Source organism: Myxocyprinus asiaticus, chromosome 44 (assembly GCF_019703515.2).
Source record: "Myxocyprinus asiaticus isolate MX2 ecotype Aquarium Trade chromosome 44, UBuf_Myxa_2, whole genome shotgun sequence".
Classification (NCBI taxonomy): Eukaryota; Metazoa; Chordata; class Actinopteri; order Cypriniformes; family Catostomidae; genus Myxocyprinus; species Myxocyprinus asiaticus.
Genome location: NC_059387.1, coordinates 22,579,163 through 22,601,406, shown reverse-complemented (window position 1 = coordinate 22,601,406; position 22,244 = coordinate 22,579,163). Strand labels below are relative to the sequence as shown.

The 22,244-nt window shown below is 38.5% G+C and overlaps 1 protein-coding gene across 3 annotated transcripts in view; it reads left to right on the top strand.

The window, feature by feature from the left end:
- LOC127434765 (catenin delta-2-like) overlaps positions 1 to 22,244 on the top strand; it is a 426,842-nt gene that overhangs the window by 142,316 nt on the left and 262,282 nt on the right. For 2 of the 3 annotated variants that reach the window (XM_051687724.1, XM_051687723.1), the window contains exon 3: positions 5,682 to 5,797. In XM_051687724.1, the coding sequence (XP_051543684.1) occupies positions 5,682 to 5,797 (116 nt within the window). Of the gene's footprint in view, positions 1 to 1,860; positions 2,115 to 5,681; positions 5,798 to 22,244 lie in introns of those variants that run through there. The other variant, XM_051687725.1, reaches the window with a different exon arrangement.

Sequence of the window (22,244 nt, the reverse complement as noted above, 5' to 3'; positions counted from 1 at the left end):
ACGTCCTCAGACTTTTCATCCTGGTTTGAAAGTGTCACCTGAGAGAGATGGAAGGGTTCGCTCAGGCATCAGATCACGTGATCTATTGTTCAGGCTGTGGGGGATACAGGTGGTTTCCCCCAGGGGGCTGGAACAGGATACTCCCTGCCTGGGCTGAATAGCACAAACATCTCTGCACAGTATCACTGTCTACAAAAGGGGTCCACACAGGAGCAGATTATTTCTGAGGTGTCAGGTGTACAGACACGTGGTATGCTTTTGTCGTAAGCTGTACAGTATGTGGTTTCATGTCATGTTTTAATCATATCAGTGTTTCCTGCACCAAGTCTACAGCCCCATGGCAAAATAAATTATATTTTTGCTGAGTTGTGAGTTTGTAAGGTTAAATAATATACTGTTTGCCTTCAACTTTAAACTATAATATGCTGAATCAGGGCTATTATTAATAATAATAATAATAATAATATAAATTAAATAAATGTCTTTGCATGGTACTGAAAGGTAAATACCCTGCTATGAAAACTGTAGGAAACATTGAGTCACATTCCAAGTTGAAGTACCAAAATTTGTTTGTGTGTAGTGTTTGTAGCACTACACTGCTCCATTTCTGCAAAATGTATTTGCCTACACTTGAAGTGTGCATTGTAAAAGCTATTCCTGCCTGATCTGACCCTTAAAAAACACTTCAGTTAGTGTACCCAATGCAGTCAGGTTGATTCAGACATTTTTGACATGAATAAAACCAGTTTATTGAAATGTTAAAACACAAAGCACATTTTTTAGGTTACACAAAGACTTTTTTCACGGTATGTGTCTATGTGGCTACACCATGGCTTTATCATTTTCATCACTGATAAAGTAGTTTCAGGTTTCACCCTTTAGCAAAAAGAGTATCCCTTTGCCTTGGGCAATGGAGTGAATATGCTCCCCCCTTCTTTCCTGTCTGTCTTCTCAGCCTCATCTGTAAGGATAGAGAGATCAGAAGGAAGAGAGGAGCTGATTAGCAGTGAGGGTGATAGCACACTTGGTATGCATGAAAACAGCTAGACTAACCTTTGTATCAATCAGCTTTCATCACTAACCAGGCGGTTAGCAACACATATCCCTCTCTCTCTCTCTCTCTCTCTCTCTCTCTCTCTCTCTCTCTCTCTCTCTCTCTCTCTCTGGCTCGTTGCTGCAGCAACTAAACCTCTGCTTTTATCATGTTTAGACTGGCTTAGTTAAAGGCAAAACCGTGCCTCACTCAGACTCAAAAACATCTCTCATTTACTTTGAGTGCAGCCAGACAGGTCATTTAGCAGTATGTGCTGAAATAGTGTCCTATCAATAAAAAATGAGTATCTGGTACTGCTGGAGAAAGAGATGGAGAAGTTTTGGCCATTTAAATGGCCTGGCATCCTTCCCCTCTCCCGATAATACATATGGCCTCTCCGGTCTCTGTTGTATTTAAACATGAATTCCGACACAGCGCAATAGATACATCTTTCTTGGGGGTTTTCTGCGCTGCCATCTCTCTTAGGGACGCCGACTTCCAGGCTCGTATTGATGTGGAACAGACAGTGAAAGTTCTCTGGCTTTTCAGTGCACTGAGGGAGAGATGGAGAGAGAGGAAGAATGGAGGAGGGAGGCATATAGCATTTTACCCCAAAGGCACTCGAAATTCTCAGCCACTGCTCCGGTCGTTGAGGTGGTAGGCACAAATAGTCCTGTGAAAAGGGGCAAGCGAGCCGCCACAAGAGTGATTGGGGGGGAAGCTCGATTTGGCAGGCTGGCTGGTAGGCGGGTCTTCCTGCGATGAAACATTGCATAAATAATGCCGAAGGGGGCGCTGGGTCCTCTGTTGCTATGGAGACCTTTGTGGCTGACTGAGCCTCTTGTGTGTGTGTGTGTGTGTGTGAGGTGCTGGGAATCTGTGGCTGGCAGACCGGGCGTGCCTTTAATGAGTTGAGGAATTTCTCTAATGGGAAGAGCTAAGTGGAAGGATGGTCGACAGGCTGGGGTTACAATGATCTTTGTGTTTGGTCCCTCTGGCGTGTTGTGCGTGAGCAGGTAAAGCTCTTTTTCTCACTCCATGCTGAGAATAGAGGGAGGATGGAAATTTTGCTGATTTAAAGGTGAGTTTGAAGTTTCTGAACTTTAATTGTTCTGAGTTTGTGCTGGTGTTTGTGTGTTATTCTGTATATGTGTACAGTAAGATATTTTGCAGGTGTTACCCCAAGCAGTTTTTTCCCCTTTAGGGAGAGCTATAGATTTTGTATGCTTTGAATTTTTGGGGGCATCTAACAAGAGTGCTCTAAACGGAGAACAATAATAGCAAAGCTAATTAGATTATGTTTCTGTTGCTCGAAATGGTGGCAACAATGCCAAGGTCAGGGGGTTGATTCCCAGGGAATGCATGGACTGATAAATGTTGGCACAGTAAGTCATTCAATGTAAATAAATGTAGTCTTAATAAATCTTAAAGGGATAGTTTATCCAGAAATTACAATTCTGTCTATTACATGCCCTCATATTGTTCTAAACCTGCATGACTTTATCTCTTCCATGGAACACAAAAAGAGATATCAGGCAGAATGACAGCCTTAGTTACTTTCATTTTATGTGGAAAAAGGTGCAATGAGAGTGAACGGTGACTGAGGCTGTCAGTCCCTAACATTCTCCAGAATGTTTTTCCTTTTGTGTTCCACTGAAGAAAAAAAGTAAAACAGGAATCATTAGAGTGAGTAAATGATGATTTTGGGGTGAAGTGAGCAAAAACTACAAAGTAAACTACAAGGGAGAGATAAAAGCAAAAGAGAGGGTGAGACAGAAAGGAAATGAGTTTAATTTGCAGCGTGTTTTTGGCTTAGCTGTGCGTTTAGTGACAGACAGCTGGTCGGTCGTGATTGAGTGTGGGTGAGGAGAGGTGCTTTTGGATTGAAAAGGGATAAAGAGTTGTTTTGGTGTCTGGAAAATAGAGGTTGACAGGACATAAAATCATCAGATTCAGTCCACAAATGGCTTTCGCAGAAGGATCAATAAACCCTCCAATTCTACGCCCCCTGTATACTTTATGCATGTGGTTACGGATCAGACCCCTATCGATCCGCCTGCCTAGCTGTAATTAAAACAGGTAAGGGTGGCGTGAACTCTTGCAGCAGGGGCATCTGATTGGTTTCTAAGATTCTATTTTGTCCTTTTCTCCTTGTCTTTTGAGTGGACTATTTCTTAGCACTGATGAAAACCACAGGGATAAAACACTTTGGGATCTTACGCAGCTTTTTAACTATAAAGTTCTGCCAACACTATAAAATACTGCCAATTGCAAACTACAGCCTATACCAGCCAGACAGAAAGAGATGCCACACTTACTACTCCCTGCATTACTCCAGTCATTTAAGGTGGACTTAAAAGACTATAAATTAACATAAGTATGTGTTGCAAAGCGATGCCTACTGTCAACTTCAGCCAATAGAAACCAGACACTAAAGGATACTTCATTGACCACGTGCTTGCATCTCTCCAGTCAGTATAGGATGGACTTCAAAGACTATATACTAATTATTATCCTTGCAATTTTATGATTATCCTTACTATTTAAACATTGCCTTACCCACAAATTGAATACATGACTATAGAGCGCAACAGTGCCCGTCCACTTTTTCATCTGCCTTGGTACCGAAAGTATTATTCCCTTTCATTTTTTTCCGTAGGGATTTTATAAATTCTTAATAAAACAGTTCTAACCATGAACCAAACCAACCAGCTCTGAGGTGAATCACAAGATTACAAACTTTGATTTGAAGCAAAAAAGTATTCGAAATTCAGACAAAAAAGTAAAAGGTACAACACTGTGTAATTAACATCCTTGAGGGAATTGACAACAATCAAATAAACATTGCAAATGGAGTAATCAAATTAAAAAAGATGAAAACATATAAAACTATTGATTTAAAGTTGTTGATTATAAGTATAGAATTAATATATTTAAATAATATTGCAGATTATTCCTATATACAAATACTGTATATATGTAGTAGTGTCATTCCCAGTGCGTCATGGGAGTGATTGGTCGCTGCAGAGCTCTTTTGCCGCACTTTGTTCGACACTATTCTCTGATTAGTGGATCGTTTCTCTTCAGGATCATGGGTAGTGTAGTTCTTGACCAGGAATTCTACTATTAAACATATTTTTCAAAATGAAGATCAAATGACGTGGACTAATGGCTTTAGCAGAAATATATGTCAGCGTCTAGAGGGGTTAGAGTAGGAAGGACATGGGAGCCGGTTTCACAGTCCACATGAGTCAACTTTTAATACAATTACTTTTCAGCTTCACAACAGAGTATTGGCTTTTCAGAGTACACACAGCATCTCTGGTCTCTCTCTGCTGGTCTGTAGCTCCGACAGCCTTTTAAAGCCTGTCTCTGTCATCACTAAAACGAGACACAGCTGTTTAATGTTAACAATCACCAGGTGATGGCCCTTACCACTTCCTCTTTCCCCAGTGAAAGACACATGACCACGTCCTGCTCCACACAGCGATTAACAACCTCTGAGCTAACAGTAGGTCTGTATTTAAAGGTTTATTTGTTATCTTTAATAATCAATTTCCCTATTTTAAAAAAATAATAAAATTGGTTACTTTTCGAACCAGGCTGTTACACTCTATTACACTTTCTATGCAGCTAGATAATATTTGAAAGATGTATATATTAATTTAACTGCCAGAGGAGGATGGGCTTCCCCAGCTGAGTCTGGTTCCTCAGAATGTTTTTCTCCCTCCATTACCTAAGCATTAATGTTTAGCATTACAAAACATTACTACTACAGTATTTGTTTAGTGAAAAGCACTATAACCCTAACCCTAAGTTTTCAGACTTCTCTAGAAAAAAAAGAAGAAATCAAAAGTACACTGTCTGAGAGTGTGTTTGAAGAATGAAGCCTTCTTTTGAAGGCTTCTGTGGAGAGTGCCATTGGAGGAGATGCTGCTGTCTGGTACAATGCCCAGCCTGGCATGGCTGGTTTTAGGCTGCAGGCTCTCAAAGCTGGGCAGCCTGTAGGGGGCAATTCTGGGCCGGCGGTCTAAGTGATTAAATGTGTCGTCCGGTTGTGGAACGAGCCTTTATTGGTGCTGATGGTGCACTTTCTGTCCCATCTGGGGCGTAAGCAGTGATTATCACCTCTCTGGGCTGGCCAGAGGTCTGCTCGCTTGATTTATAGCTGGCGAGCACACTGACAAATTCTAAAGAAGTTCTAGAGATGTATTTAATCAAAATAACAATTCAGGTGTTTTTCAACTCAGTATAATTACAGGACAGAACAGAACATTCCCTCTTTAGGAATATTGTTCGAATTTTAAAATAACTTTGGGACATATAATGACATTGAATATAACTAGTGGGGCTTGCTACGGCAAGGGATCAGATTTTTAGAGACTTCTGGGTGGGCCAGAAGTTTCGATGTGGGCCAGAAAGAAACCACCTAATGCCCTAGAAGCAACCACCCAGAACACCTTAGCAACCATGTAGCAACATGCTGAAAACACTCAGAATACCTTGGCAACCGCTTAACAACACTCTGACAATCATGAGTAGGACTTGCATACAGTACTGTATATAATTACATTGAATAATTAAGCCTCAGGAAATTGTATTGACTTTGTAAACTGACCATCTTTCTCTCTCTCTCTCTCTCTCTTAGGAGCTTCAGTTTGAAAGATTAACGCGAGAGCTGGAGGCAGAGCGTCAGATTGTTGCTACTCAGTTGGAACGATGCAAACTGGGATCTGAGACAGGTGGCAGCATGAGCAGTATCAGGTAATGCTAATGTACTGAGTGGGTGTGTGTTAGTGGCTAGCTAATGCTTCAAGAAGTCTCTCTAATGAGACTTTACTTTCTGGTTTATTTATGGAAATGCTGACAAAATTCTTGACTTCTTTGGGAGGGTAAGAGTTCTACAATGTATTTGAGCTCATATCGTGATTTTATTTACATACCTCAAAGCTTTTGTATGTGAAAGATTCACATGTGCGAGCAGGTTGACGTGGGTGGATTTGCATGTATCAAAGCTCAGTCTGTGTATATGCTTATGAATAAATTTTTGCATATGTGTGTACATGTGGTTCAGTCACATGGAGGCACCCGGGCAAGGCTAGTTTCCACATGAGAAGAGCAGGTTTCTTCCCAGAACCACACAGACATTTACTGCATGAGGGAGCCCCACACAAACACACACACACACACTTGATTTTGGCATTTTAAGAATTTAAAAGAAATAGTATTTGCTCTATTTATAAGTTATCTTTCCAATTGAGGACATCCTTTAATATTCCCTAATGGAGGTTTTGTAACTTTTTTGTCAGCTCACTGTTAGGGGTATGTTTGTCCCAGAAATTTTAAAAACAGTGTTTGCTTTATTTATATGCATTTTTTTTTTTTTATTAATTTTTTTTCAATTGATGTACCAGCATGTCCCAAAAGGAAATTTTGTTAGATTTAGTGAACATTTTAAGACAAATTTATCCCCAAACTATAGCTACACATATACAGTACACTTTATATAATAATCTTTTTTGCTTTGTAGTATTAGTAGTAATAAACTACAACATGGTTCAAAATAGCATCAATAAATCCAAGGGGATACATTGTCCTCTGACACTTGTTATTTCACCGAGCTGTCGTCATTTCTCAGGAGAGTTTTGCTTCAGCATCCCTGAAATCCAATAGCTATTAACAGTTTTTTGTTAGTTTTTCGGTTCTCATGAAAAGGGAGGTAAAATCAAAGCACACACTCACTTACCTAGTTACAGTACAGTACAGTTGTTCCAAAACCTGTATGACTTTTTTTTTCTGTGATACACAAATAGAGATATTAGGGAGAATGTTAGCTTCATTCACCACTCACTTCAGTTGCATCTATTTTCCCTACTATGAAAGTGAATGGTGACTAAAGCTGTTAGTCTCATTTTGTTCAGTGGAATAAAGAAAGTCATACAGATTTGTAAGAAAGCGAGGGTGTGTAAATGATGATGGAATTTTCATTTTTGGGTAAACTGTCGTTTAAAAAGTTCAGTTCAGTAGGATTGTGTATGCTCATGCAAAATTGAAGCTGTCCTTCATTTTACCACACATCTATACTCCCTATTCACACAGATATCTTATATGAAGGGAATTCGTCTATCAGCAGTCCAATGAAAGCAACAGGGGACGATAGAATTTAAGTTTAGTTGCTTAGAGCCTCAAGGTTGCCATTGAGAGCTTTTGCAGGAAGGAAGCCATATGTTTCTCTGCTACATAATATTGATTTAGCCTTTTAATTTGCTAGAAGTAAACCATTCCACAAAAGGAGGCTGTATCAGAATGTCATTCGGCTGATGATTCCAGTGGCCCTCTGTAAAAAACGCTTATTCACTGCTGTTTTCTCGTGATGTTGTTCTGTTTGTGGTTTAGGTCATGATTAACTGAAGTCCACAACAAACTCAATACTCTATAAAAGCTGAAGTGTGTAATATTTATTACACACTTTATTAAGCATCACCAAACGGAATTGCAAAAAATAAATAAATAAATAAATATAAAAATTACTAATTTCAGACAGATTCCAGGACCCCTCCCCTCTTCATTGGTTGTACAAACAGATATACGAGCCCCAAAATCACAGTATGGTCAAGCCAGTCTTGCTTTGTCAGCTTGGACAGGTCGCTCAAACAGAGTAATGTTTTGATGGCACCACAGTCTTAAACTATAAGGTGAAATCAATGTAGAAATGGTTTATTTGTATTTGACACTGCATATCAAGCTGAGATACGTGAGGATTTTACCACTGAAAATTAACCTTTGTTTTAAATAAAAGTTTTATTGGTGACACCTGTATCTGGAGTCTGTGTCTATAATGTTTTATTAAGGTCATGATAAAGGCATTATCATGACTTATGTCAATTAGATTCTTCATTTTACTTTACAATCAGTTTTATCTTCTTAGGTAATTGCAACTACATGACCTAAAAATGACTTATTCATAGTTATACCTATAAAGAGGATAGTGCATTAAAATATAATAATTTTATGTCTTATATTGTCACAGTCTGTCTCCCTCTTGTTTTTCAAGGACTCTTATTTTGAAGTTTTCTCCTGGACTACATCTCCCATAGTGCACTGCCCTCTTCACTTCCATTTGCTCCTCATTATCGTCACCCGTATTCCATTCCCTCATTTAGCTCTTTGTGTTTAAATACCATCTAGTTTGGTTCATTCATTTGTCAGTCCTTGAAGTGTTACGTTGTGTCAAGTCTTGATGTTAAGATTTATTATTTGTTCCACTCCAGTGATTGTCATTAAAGGATTTTAAAGTATTTACTCCTGCGTCTCCTCTCTTCCACTCCAAGTACCCAACGTTACATATACCATGTGTTATAAAGTGTTATGCTCTTTATTGTGTAGCCATAATTAGGTAACTCTTGTAATGTATTATAACTGTGGTAAAATATTATATATATATATGGAAAGTTACAAAGATTATTACAAAGCTCTCTGGAAAACTTTATATTGATTGGTCAATCACTGCATTCTGTGGTCAAATATTTTTGTTTATTGAATGCTATTAAATTACAGTATTTTAGTCAGTAGCCATGAAAGTGGGATAATGTACTGTCAGTTGGTTATCTTGGCAAAACTAAACCCTTCAGTGTGATACGGTACCAGACCCCTCTGCTTTGTTTTTCATTGTGGTGATGATGGCCAGCTGAATGTTCATTATCCTACACTAAATAAACTATGGCAGACTGCACGGTGTGTTGAAAATTCATCATTAAACATTTGTAATGCTAAAATATACAGGCTTAATATTAAGTGTCTTTTGTCATTTTGTTGTGTATGTTCCTTCCACCTGCTGCGCAGTTTAAATACTGATACTTGAGAGATTGAGCCAGTGTCTGGTGGAAATGACTTGATCAGCCTTACAGTTTGGAAGCCTGAACTGACTGGAGATGCTTTTACAGTAGACTGACCTTGATTGCCAAATGGGTCTCCTAGGAATACTGGTCGAGTTGATATATACCGTAGATCCTCTCGGCTCACTGGGCTTCACTGTGAAGGGAGATACCTACTCACATAGACGTTCCCACTAGAGATGATCACGATTAATTAACAATTAAATAATTGTTGTCAATAATTGAATCATGCATTTTGTGCAGAACACAGGTGTCTCGAGATTGCTTTAAAAGGCCAGTTGCAACAGCTAAGTGCCATTGCTTTTAGGTCTGACACATGGTGTGTAAAAATGCACGAGATATTGAAAAGACAGCAATATGTAGCGCAGCATTCAAAGACGGCCATCTAGCACAGGTTTACAAAACAATGGTAAAAGTGTGGGCAGACACAAAACTGCGTTCGGTGTGAACAGGCACTTACTCTGCAGCTTCCACAAACAAGCACCCTTGGCCTAATAAACTAACATTAAATTAAACAAAGTAATTTTATTGTAAACATAGCTTAAATTAATTAAAATACACTGGATTGGAAATTTATTAAGAAGAAAGTATTGATACTCATTTCTTAATTATATTAAATGTATTCTAATTGCAAAGTAATTTAATTTCATATGCTATTTAGAGTCCTTCACGTGTGTTTTGCAGCATTAATTCACCAGCTATTGGTGAAGAGGAGATAGTAGAGTTATAATGCTGAAAGCTATGCTGAAAAGTTTAACCTTTTAGGGACGTGTCATATTTAATTGGGAGACTCGATGGGTGTAAACTAATTTAAATGGGTTGCACATATAATTTTGTCTTACATTTTGTCTGTATTTTTCTGTTTTCTGCAGAGAGTTGAGTAAACAGTGATGTGATTCATGTGTGTTTATGTGTGTTAATCTGTGTAAACCTGACTGTTGCTCTCTGCTGTCTTCACACTTATGGCTGTAAATCCAGTCACACTCTGGCACTGCATCAGCCTGGTTCACGGCTGTCTAAAACACGTCCTTCCCAATAATGTGATTACACACATACTCACAAAAACAGATGCACATACACAAACACATACCCAATAATTTTTCTTTACTCTGTGGTGTCAGGTTGGAACAAATGATAACTTGTGAGGCAAGATACTAGGTAAAGAACCCACGATGTAAACAGAAAAAAAAAAATACTCAAGATTTAAATAGGCTTGACATGACTGGAAACTAAAAACATGACTATAACATGCCAATAGAAACTCACCATAAGTTTCTTAGGGTGCATCCGGAAAGTATTCACAGCGCTTCACTTTTTCCACATTTTGATATGTTACAGCCTTATTCCAGAATGGATTAAATTCATTATTTTCCTCAATTCTACAAACAATACCCCATAACGACAACGTGAAAGAAGTTTGTTTGAAATCTTTGCAAATTTATTAAAAATTAAAAACGAAAAAAATAATCACGTACATAAGTATTCACAGCCTTTGCCATGACACTCAAAATTGAGCTCAGGTGCATCCTGTTTCCACTGATCATCCTTGAGATGTTTCTACAACTTGATTGGAGTCCACATGTGGTAAATTCAGTTGATTGGACATGATTTGGAAAGGCACACACCTGTCTATATAAGGTCCCACAGTTAACAGTGCATGTCAGAGCACAAACCAAGCCATGAAGTCCAAGGAATGGTCTGTAGACCTCCGAGACAGGATTGTATTGAGGCACAGATCTGGGGAAGGGTACAGAAAAATTTCTGCAGCATTGAAGGTCCCAACGAGCACAGTGGCCTCCATCATCCGTAAATGGAAGAAGTTTAGAACCACCAGGACTCTTCCTAGAGCTGGCCGCCTGGCAAAACAGCGATCGTGGGAGAAGGGTCTTAGTCAGGGAGGTGACCAAGAACCCGATGGTCACTCTGACAGAGCTCCAGCATTTCTCTGTGGAGAGAGGAGAACCTTCCAGAAGAACAACCATCTCTGCAGCACTCCACCAATCAGGCCTGTATGGTAGAGTGGCCAGACAGAAGCCACCCCTCAGTAAAAGGCACATGACAGCCCACCTGGAGTTTGCCAAAAGGCACCTGAATGACTCTCAGACCATGAGAAAGAAAGATTGAAATCTTTGGCCTGAATGGCAAGCATCATATCTGGAGGAAACCAGGCACCGCTCATCACCTGGCCAATACCATCCCTACAGTGAAGCATGGTGGTGGCAGAATCATGCTCTGGGGATGTTTTTCAGCGGCAGGAACCTTGGAGACTAGTCAGGATCGAGGGAAAGATGAATGCAGCAATGTACAGAGACATCCTTGATGAAAACCTGCTCCAGAGCACTCTGGACCTCAGACTGGGGCGAAGGTTCATCTTCCAACAGGACAATGACCCTAAGCACACAGCCAAGATAACAAAGGAGTGGCTCTGGGACAACTCTGTGAATGTCCTTGAGTGGCCCAGCCAGAGCCCAGACTTGAACCCGATTGAACATCTCTGGAGAGATCTGAAAATGGCTGTGCACTGACGCTCCCCATCCCACCTGATGGAGCTTGAGAGGTCCTGCAAAGAAGAATGGGAGAAACTGCCTAAAAATAGGTGTGCCAAGCTTGTAGCATCATACTCCAAAAGACTTGAGGCTGTAATTGGTGCCAAAGGTGCTTCAACAAAGTATTGAGCAAAGGCTGTGAATACTTATGTATATGTGATTTTTTTTTTTTTTTTCATATTTTTTTTTTTAATACATTTGCAAAGATTTCAAACAAACTTCTTTCACGTTGTCATTATGGGGTATTGTTTGTAGAATTTTGAGGAAAATAATGAATTTAATCCATTTTGGAATAAGGCTGTAACATAACAAAATGTGGAAAAAGTGAAGCGCTGCGAATACTTTCCGGATGCACTGTAGAACTTCAAATTACTTTCAATACATGACAAAGAACAACAATGTAACAAGTCCATTGAGTTCTAATAGTCCTGGAAAGACATATTTGTTAGCATTCCCATTCATTCCTATCAGCTGGGCTGGCGCATGAACCCCAGAAGTACAGTATGTGACATGGAGGCTGAACATTTTATTTTTTATTTTCGTGGCTTATGACTCGTCAGATAGAAAAAAGGATGATTTTGCACATTTAATTGTCCTCCAAAAATAATCTGTGACTTTACAAACATCTACAATCATATAATTAAATACTTGCGATTCATATGTTGCTTGGAAAAAAATTGTCAGAAGACAAGGTTACTTTTCATGCGCCGTCAATGGGACGGGCATTCAGTGCCCTCTTATAGTAGTGTAGTTCTGGGATGTACCATTTGGGGCTAATGGGTTGACACTAATTCCTGACCCCCTAAACAATGTTTGGCTAATAAAAAAAATGTACTAATAAAAGTGAGAATCATTGTGCATTTCTATCCACTACAACATCATGCACATTATCTTGAGGGAGCAGCCTTGTCATAATCTAGCAGCTAAATTACCTCTTTGCTTCGGGGAGAGTTGCATTTTTTCGGTATTGGAGCCATTTTTATTAAATGCTTCCAGGAGACACCGCAGAATGAGTGTTATATCTCATTTAATGAGGGCTGAAATGGCTGCTATGCCCATTGGCCGCCAGCCTCGTAATGCCTGATAGTGCCCGCACTCAAAACTGTTCTGACGGATTGTAAGGACCCACTTTAATGACCAGCTGTGTGTTAAATACTTACAAATGTCAAGGGCTGTGTTCGAAGAATCGTTTTGTTTCCATCAACTTAATGGGCATTTTGACTTATGCAAAACTCTAGAAAATCCAGCACATAAACTTTAAAGTGAATTTAAAGAGTTCATGCGCTTATTAAGTGTCACCATTCAGATTTTATTTAGCACAGATTAATAATTCACATAAAAATAGTTGGATGGAAACCCAGCAATTGTTAAGACAACAGGAAACAAACGGTGTGTGAACAAAGAATACAGTCTTGATAAGAAACCAAGACAGTTTCAACATACAAGACATGAGTAATACAAAATAAAAAGCATAAAAAGACAAGCCACAAACACATGAAAAAAGGAACCGTTACACATTTTTTTTCTGTTTGATTTGGCAGAATCTTTTTTTATCATGGCAAAACCTATTTTATAGGTTTCCTTTTTTTTTTTTTTTTTTTTTTTTTCTCAAGGCTCACACATACATTGACCTAACATTCAGCTCTTGTCTATCACAGCTTTCTCCTTTCTCTCAGGTTGGATGGTAAAATATTCTGACTGAACAAACTTTTCGAGTCTTTATTCTGTCAAGAGACATTGCTTTCATTTGACAGTCAGTCTCCTGATGCTGAGTGTTTAGAAATAACTCTGAAGAGATATCGCAAACATCAGACTCTCAGTCAACTGTTTCTTTCCATCAGCTGTCCATTTGGGCATTTCAGACAGTGGCTGTGTCTCAAAAACAAGTAAACTGCCTACTTAGATTGCATTTTTGGTCAGCAGCATTTTTGATAGGCATAGGCATGTCATAGAACACCAAATTTTTGCCATCATAGCCACATTTCAATTAGGGCAAACAAATAAAAGAAACTAAAGTACAATGTAAGAGAGAAATTGCAACTGAGAGACAATTAATCATGATATCGATATTCTTTTGAATTGGCACTACCGTAAATTCAAGTCAGCAGCATTTTTGAGCATCATAGGCACTTTCGTAGAACACATTATTTTTGGCCATCATAGGTATTTTCTGAGTCAGCTGTGCTGAATGTTTGAGATGAACCAACTTGAAAAGCACTTATGATGCCAAAAAATGCTAGTTAGATATGTTAGAATATCCTTATTCTTAACATTGAGTGTGGCATGTGTGTGCCTTAACACAGCAAGCAGTGAAAAGGCTGTGTGTCTCTTTATCTTCCTCTCTCTATCCTTCTAGATTCATCCATCTTTCGCTCTCAGTGTTTAGTGAAAGGTCATCTCTGAATAACATGTCTGACTATGTGTGCTCTATATGGCCAATTCCCCGAAGGTCTCAGCTCTGAGCACAGAGATGAGTGTATGTCTGTCTGCATTAACATTTTTCCACCCAAAATCCCTCTCACTCACTACATATTAACATGGACTTGAGGCTTCCAACAAAATGTAATCTGTATGTGCTAATCTGTGCATTTTGAAGGGAGAGTACTCCCAAAAATGAAAAGTCTGCCGTCATTTGCTTGTTCAAATCCTGTATTGCTTTCTTCCATTAAACACATGGATAAGTTGAGAAAAATGTTGACGGTGTTCTTTTTTCTACACAATGAAAGTGAATGGGGACTGAGGCTGTCAGACCCTAATATTCTGCTTTTCATCTCCTTTTTTAGTTCCATGCAGAGTTTGCAAAGGCCATCCATTAATGTCTGACCATTATTATAGTAACAGACTGTCGATATCTCAGTACAAAATGCTATGTCCACAAATATTTTCAGAACTTGAAAAGTTCTGAAAATAGAACACTTATTTTACTAATTATACAGGCCTCTTTCCCCCAAATTTTGTAATGCATTGAGTGACTAGCGTGAACACAGGTACAGGTTAAATTGACAAATGCATTGAAATATTTATTTTTTTATTTATTTAGCAAATTCCAACAGAAAGCTATTATATTAAGACGACTAACATTGTTAATTTTTCATTGTGCAACTCTACTTAAATTATTTTACTGTAGGTAACAGTCATCTGTTCATTAAAAGGCGACTTTAACCTGTTGTTTGCTTGTGTTTGTGTTAGTGTTTGTGTGTGTGTGTACGCACAAGCTTGGCTTCATTCAGCACCATTCTAGTTGAACATCTGCTATTCCATTTAGGTGTGCTCTATGTGTGCGGGTGGGCTGCTTGAGGTCTCTTTTCACTAAACGCTTACTGCGGAAACCTATGGAGAGAACATTAAGGCAAAGCTGTTTCACACTATTTCTGCCAGTTCCCTTCTATTCTACACTGTATTTTTAGAGCCCAAGGCTTCTGTTGCTCTTGGGCTGAAGGCAATGTGTTATTATTCAAATTGGATAATGGGTTGCCAGTCAGCTTTCAGCGCAATAATGTACCGTGAATTGCATCCATCCAGTGTTTGATTTTTTTATTTTTTTACTGCTTTCTCCATATTTTCATTCATTTGTATATTAGTTCCTCTTTTATTTGTCGAACTTCGAACTTTGGGACAGAGAGGCCACCACCACGGACAAAAATAAGAATTACATTCTTTTAGCTCAACTGTGATTATGTATCACTGCTAATAATTTGATCAAAGTGCACAGGGGTGTCATATCTGGAAAATGCCAATTCGAAGGTTTGTCTTTATAAGCCTCTTAGAGCCTGTGCACATTAAGGACTCGGATGACTCGCAGAATTATCTGCACTTTTAGAATGGCATTATGAGAAAAATTACATCATCAAAGCCATTACAATATTACCAAGTGTGAATACTTCTCAGAAGGCTTGATTTTCAATTATGCTTCAATTATGTTTATATAGAAGACAATGTTTATTTAACCCTCATATAGTGTTGGGGTCAAAAATGACCCCTTTTGAACTCTGCTTCTTTAAAAAAACATGGGTTCCTTCATCTCAGTCTCATGAGGTTTGGTGAATTTTCCTACATTTGCTATCTACACACACACACACACACACACACACACACACACACACACAAAAGAAATTGAGCTGGATTATGGTGGTGTGACAAAAATACTCACACTCATCGTGTTCGGGGTCAGATTTGATCCCATATAGAAAATGAATGGATGAGACGATTTTGTTTGTTTGTTTTTGTCATATAAAATCAATAAATAGTGCCAGACCGGCTGGTTTGAGTATTTCTGTAACTGCTGATCTCCTGGGATTTTCATGCACAACAGTCTCTAGAATTTACTCAGAATGGTGCCAAAAACAAAAAACATCCAGTGAGGGGCAGTTCTGCAGATGGAAATGCCTTGTTGATGAGAGAGGTCAACAGAGAATGGCCAGTCTGGTTCGAACGGACAAAGTCTACGGTAACTCTGATAACCGCTCTGTACAATTGAAGTGAGAAGAATATAATCTCAAAATGCTATTCTGAGATGCGAGTTGGCACTGTTTTTGCAGCATGAGGGGACCTACACAATATTAGGCAGGTGGATTTAATGTTGCGGCTGATCGGTGTATGTATACGTATACATACAGTGTGTGTATATATATATATATATATATATATATATATATATATATATATATATATATATATATATATATATATATATTAGTATATATAAAGTAAGGGATCATTTATGTACAGTCAGCTGGTCATTATCAGAAAATAAACACAGACAGGATGATCAGGATGGTCCTAGACATGAAGTGAATTGATTTACCAATTAGAATCAAGTGTTCCAGAGAACCATTCAATACTATGTAACACAATTCTTGTTCCTGGGTAGTAAGTGTTATTTCCTAATTGCTTATGCCTCAAAAGTATAGAAAATGGCTATTATTCTCCGCAAACTTTGCTTTTGTGACCAGGACAGTGATATTTTGAAATGTACCTATTTCCAATGAGAAAACAGGTGAATTTGTGTCTTTTCGTTCACATAAAGTCAGAAAAAAACAACATATGAATACAAATTAACATGTATTTATACTAAAGTAATACAAAAATGACTACAAAAGATTTAGAAGTGAGTAGTTTTTCGAGATTTACGATTATACTGTAAAAAACTTTCACGAATCAGCCCCCAAATGTACTCATCATACTTCAAGGCATCCAGCAAGGTCTTGATACTGTTGTAATCCTCTTTGAGGTGCACCGAGTGAGCCAGGGGAAGAGGCGGGTACTTGTTACCATTATGGAGCAGCACGGCTTTGAGGCTCCTGGATGAGCTGTCAGTGAAGAGGCGCCATTCATTCTAGTTACAGGCGATTCTGATTGCCTCGAACAGACTGGTCACATTTTGGCAGAAGCAAAGCCCATCTTGACAGGTAAAGAAGCTGGAAAAAGGTTGGTGACGCTTCCACTGATCTGCGACTTGCACACTTTCATCCAACAAGTTCCACTGCTTGAGCCTAGACGTCAAAAGCTTGGCACTGGACTTGGTGAGACCAAGATCTCTAATCAAGTCATTGAGGTCTTTTTGGTTGGGGTAGTATGGGTTTCTTTCCTCAGCTCCACCTCTGAAATTGTCATCTGGATCTACAACGTCTTCCTCGCTCTCTGACTTGCTGCTCTCTTCTAAAGACGGCTGCTCTCTCTGCGGAGAAGTGGGTACAGGGAGCTCATGGCAGTGTGGCACCGGGGCGATGGATGAAGGAAGGTCTGGATACGAGATAGCAGGTGCATTCTTGCCAGTCCGACATTTGGAAGGGTCCACTATGCAGAAGTAGCAGTTGCTTGAGTGGTCAGTGGGTTCCCGCAAAATTCTTGGAATAGCGAACTTCATGGCTCTCTTTTCCCCTCTGTACCATCCTACAAAAATACATTTATTTCACCAATGACTAATGTGTAAGAGATTCTCGCAACATTTTTCATATATGATATATTTTTTCAATAACATTGAAAATTGTAAAACATTTTAAAATGAAAAACTTTTACAATTGAAAAAATAAACAAATTTTATAACATAAAATTCAGAGCAACAATTGTCCATCTTACCTTCCAGAGTTTTTTTGCAGTGCTCGCAGGTGAAATGAGGTGCCCAGGGTTTGTCTTGATCCCCGACAGGCATGCCGAAATATGCCTTGTAGGCCTCACACATCTTAGCAGATGCTTCCACGGATTACTTTTTTGCTCTTGTCTTGATAAATTGGCCACAGACATAGCAAAATGCGTCTGCCGGATGCTTGCAGCCTCTTGATGCCATCTCAGAAAAATGCAGATATGTATCCACTTAGGCATCTGGAACTAAACTGAACTGGTGAGCTTAAGGCCTCTGTATTTATACTACCATTTATATTACTGGAAAGTTCTAGAAGTTACTCCAAGTTTACTCAGCACTGAATCTATTTGGAATGTTCTGGAAAATAGGTAAATTTCAAAATATCACTGTCCTGGTAACAAAAGCAACATTTGTGGGGAATAATAGCCATTTTCTATACTTTTGAGGCATAAGCAATTAGGAAATTACACTTACTACCCAGGAACCAAAAAAAATAATAATAATTTGTTATACAGTGAATGTAATGACAGCACATGAGACATACACAAATTTACTGAAAGGAATAAAACTTATTTTACATAATATTTACACAAAATTCTCTTAAACAATTGAAAGAAAGTTTGGAGATAAAAATGTAGCTGCCAAACGATAATGGATTTTGTCGATACCGATAACTAAGGTGATGGGAAAGGCCAATAATCGATTCATTGACTGAAACATTTCTTATTCTGTTTCTTAGGATGACGGGCACAGACAAAGAGTCAAAAATGAATAAAATCCCAGATGCAGTTTAATGTTCAACCATAATCCTAATAACAACTAGAAAAAAATAAGATTTGGTGCATAAAGCTGTACTTCTAAGTATAAGCAAGCCCGAAATACACCGGGGACTCTTATTTTGAAATTACCAAATTATGAAAAAAAAAACTATTGTCAACTGTCTGCATAGATTTTTGCTGATAACAATAGTTCCAAAAAACAACTATTGGTACAGATTAATCAGTAAAACCGATATATCGGTCAACCTCTGTAAAAATGGCTATAACCTGAAAGTGGCCAAATATTGGCCAATTAATAGTGCTGGCTGATATATCAGTATACCACTGTTAAATTGTGCGTCAATGTTACACACAATAGGTGTACATGCCGCTACTACTGAACCTGAGATTCCATTACCTGGGCCAAACAAACAAGTGCTGATGAGTAGATAAGACCAACATTAATATGCAAATTACAAGAAATAGCTACAATGGAGGCAGAGGACTAAACTTGACCTCTAAATTAAAGTTTTATTGTGTCTAAAACAGACATTTGCATGTGATGAGCAGAAAGAAAGAAAAGGAGGTTAATAGCTGGTTGTGTGTATATTGCTTAGAGGAAGTGTAAAGTGTTTTGGTAGCTAGAGTGGCCAGTATAATGAATGACTTTCATTATATTGCAGTGGCCTGTGAAACACAGCACATTGATTTTCTCTTTTCTTTAGGGGTTCAGTGGGCATATTGGCCAGAGAGAGAGAGTTTGCGTGTAAATGGCACATGCAAGCAGTCGCTGAACCATGAGGTCAGTTACAGGGGGCACATGTCAGCATTTGTAAAAGCCCACAGTGGTCAGCACTTTCTCTGTGTACAGGGGCCCTGTAGCTAATGAGAAAGACCCAGAGTGTGTGTTATCTAATCTCTTGCTGAATGCCACACACAGTCCCAACAGTCTGCAGGCTAACTGGCCCTGTTAAGCACATTGGGTTGCTTTGAAAGGATTCTTCATTAGGGGAATAAACTGTTGCTCAGTTTGAAAGAGATTTGTTTGATGCTGGCGGCTGGAGTTGACACGGTCAACCGGAAGGAAGTTTATGTCTGTGTGTGTGAATATGTGTTGAATGGAAGCAAGCATGGAAACTTTGGTAGTTTTAATTCTAAATTTGTTGTATTTTTCTTTCAAAATTTTCAGTTTAAAACATGTTTCCAGACGTTAGTTTTGAGTATTTTTGAAATTCCAATTATTTTCATTGATGAATCTCATTAGATTCTCATTACTGTTATACAGTATTTTTATGATTTACAGTAAAAAGTACTGTAATACATTTTTGTATTTACAAAATCAGCAGAAATTAAAGGGAAAAATTAAATATTAAGCATGAATTTAAATGTAATTTAAATTCTGTACCATTATTTTTTTACAGTCATAAAATTGCCACAAAAATAGGTAACATTTTCTTTAAATATACACTCACCAAGCACTTTATTAGGTACACCTGTAAACCTATTTATTCATGCGATTATCTAATCAGCCAATCATGTGGCAGCAGTGCAGTGCATAAAATCATGCAGAAACTGGTCTGGAGCTTCAGTTAATGTTCACATCAACCACCAGAAAGAGGAAAAATGTGATCTCAGTGATTTCGACCGTGGCATGATTGTTGGTGCGAGACAGATTGGTTTAAGTATTTCTGTAACTGCTGATCTCCGAGGATTTTCACGCACAGCAGTCTCTATAGTTTACTCAGAATGGTTCCAAAAACAAAACAAAAACATCCAGTGAACAGCAGTTCTATGGACGGAAATACCTTGTTGATGAGAGAGGTCAACGGAGAAGGGCCAGAATGGTTCGAGCTGACAGAAGTGTCACCATAGAGTTCCTATTAAAGTGCTCGGTGAGTGAATATTTTTTGAGGGTGACTCATGACCTGTATTTGTTCTTGACATGTTTTGTGAGATTCATCTAGCTACTACACTACATCACCCCTAGTTTGACAAGATTGATGTTTGTTTTATGAATTGCATGTGTATCCTTAAGGCAGAAACGCAAGAACGTGAATGCAGACACTTCTAGCTATGCAAGCTCAGTTTTGTGTGTATTTGCATTTCAAAATGTGTAAACCTACACGTTGCATTCTCAACGTGTCACAAAGGCGCTATAGCAGACATTAGTGTGAACTGTCCACTTTTACAATGAGGTTTCTCTTTCAAGCCAGCTTCTGTCATAACAGAGCAGCAGTTTGAAGAGAATACTGGCGAGCAAGTAAGTTAAAGCCAATATGTTTATAGCAACTTACATGAATAATAACACACCAGTTTCATGGCACAGATTTTTGATGGAAACTTTGTCGCCCCCTTTAATTCAGAGGTTTGCTACCGCAACAGTAACACAAGAACACATGTTATGTAGGTTCAACCGGACCACACGTTTGCTATGGGTTGGCCAAGCCTTGAATGGTTTCTACTGTTATGAACAGGTGAGTATATTGGATCAGGCAGTGAGGAGTATCATGTAGGAAGTGAGGTGATGTCCTTCATGGGCTCATTTATTACTGTGGCTTCAAGTTCAGGTCCACAGTGAGCTAAAACCACAGATTTGTCGAGGTCAGCGAATCACTCTGATCAATGAGTGGAGCTCAGCTGCCCACACTAATTAGGATCCAAACAGCGCCTAATATAGAAATTACTCATTAAAGGTATTGTTTGCTGTAGGGACGGGCACTTTAGAAGTCTTGCTGACTGTGAAACTTGCTTAAATTAGCATTTGAACTGTTTCATATGCACTATTGTTCCACATGTCACTCAGTGCGTCAAAGGTTACATTTGAAAGTTGATTGAAGTTCTTTTTAATGTGGAATCTCAGGTTAATAAGAGCCTTTATAATCTTGTTGAACAAACCTCATGTAAGACATGTTTGATGAGTTCATTTGGGTCCAATCCTTTGCTTGCTATGCGGAAACCTTCCCTCCTCTATTAATGCTGGTATTTACCCAGCCAGCTTGAGCTCGTCCCTGTACAGCCTCAGACTTCATCATTAAATCATCCTCCAGTCAGCACACACACACACACACACTCACACACATACTAGGGATGTGCCCTAAACCGAATACCTTATTCAGAAAGGCATGAATAATTACTTCAAAACGAATGAAGGATTGATCTGAATAATATACAAAATATTTGTATGACTGATTATCCAAGAAGCACAAGGATAAAGTGACATTTTAAGTAAACATAAAAAAAATTACAAAGAATTTATGAATCTGTGCTGCCAATATTTCTAAAGTGTAAACTTTATGAATAAAAATGTGCACGGTGTGATTTCAGATTGGATGTGCGTGGTCTTAACTCTTTGCGATCTCTGTTAATTGTGCACGTCTGGAGCTTATCAAGTGTAACATTAACTAAGATATGACATCATATACACTTTCCACTTCTTGAAATGGCCTATGTGAATGAATCACACAATTCACACATGATTCCCATGAAATCATTTATAGCCTAAACCTGAGCGCGATGTTAAATTCCTAACCTGAAGTGATGATTTCACGTCGGCGCTCATCTATCCGTCTTTTAAAGTTGACCACATTTATATCCACATCAGTGATTAGGGTAATTAACTGGTTAAGACTTTATTCAGAAAAAAAGTTAAAATGCTCCATAGAGTACCCAACTATTAGGAATATACCTCCTTATATAAAATGAAGAAACTGTACCATGCTCCATCTTTTTATTATTATTATTATTTAACTAAATAATGGTGTCTTATACAAATTCCTGATATATTTACGGGACTTTCACCTGTTTGTAGGCTATATTGACTTTATTTTAATTTCTATTAATGATTGAATTTGTATTTATTATTCACTGCGAAAATGTGTGCTTGATATTTCACATTTTGTTTGACACCTCCTGCCTCCAGAATAATGTTGT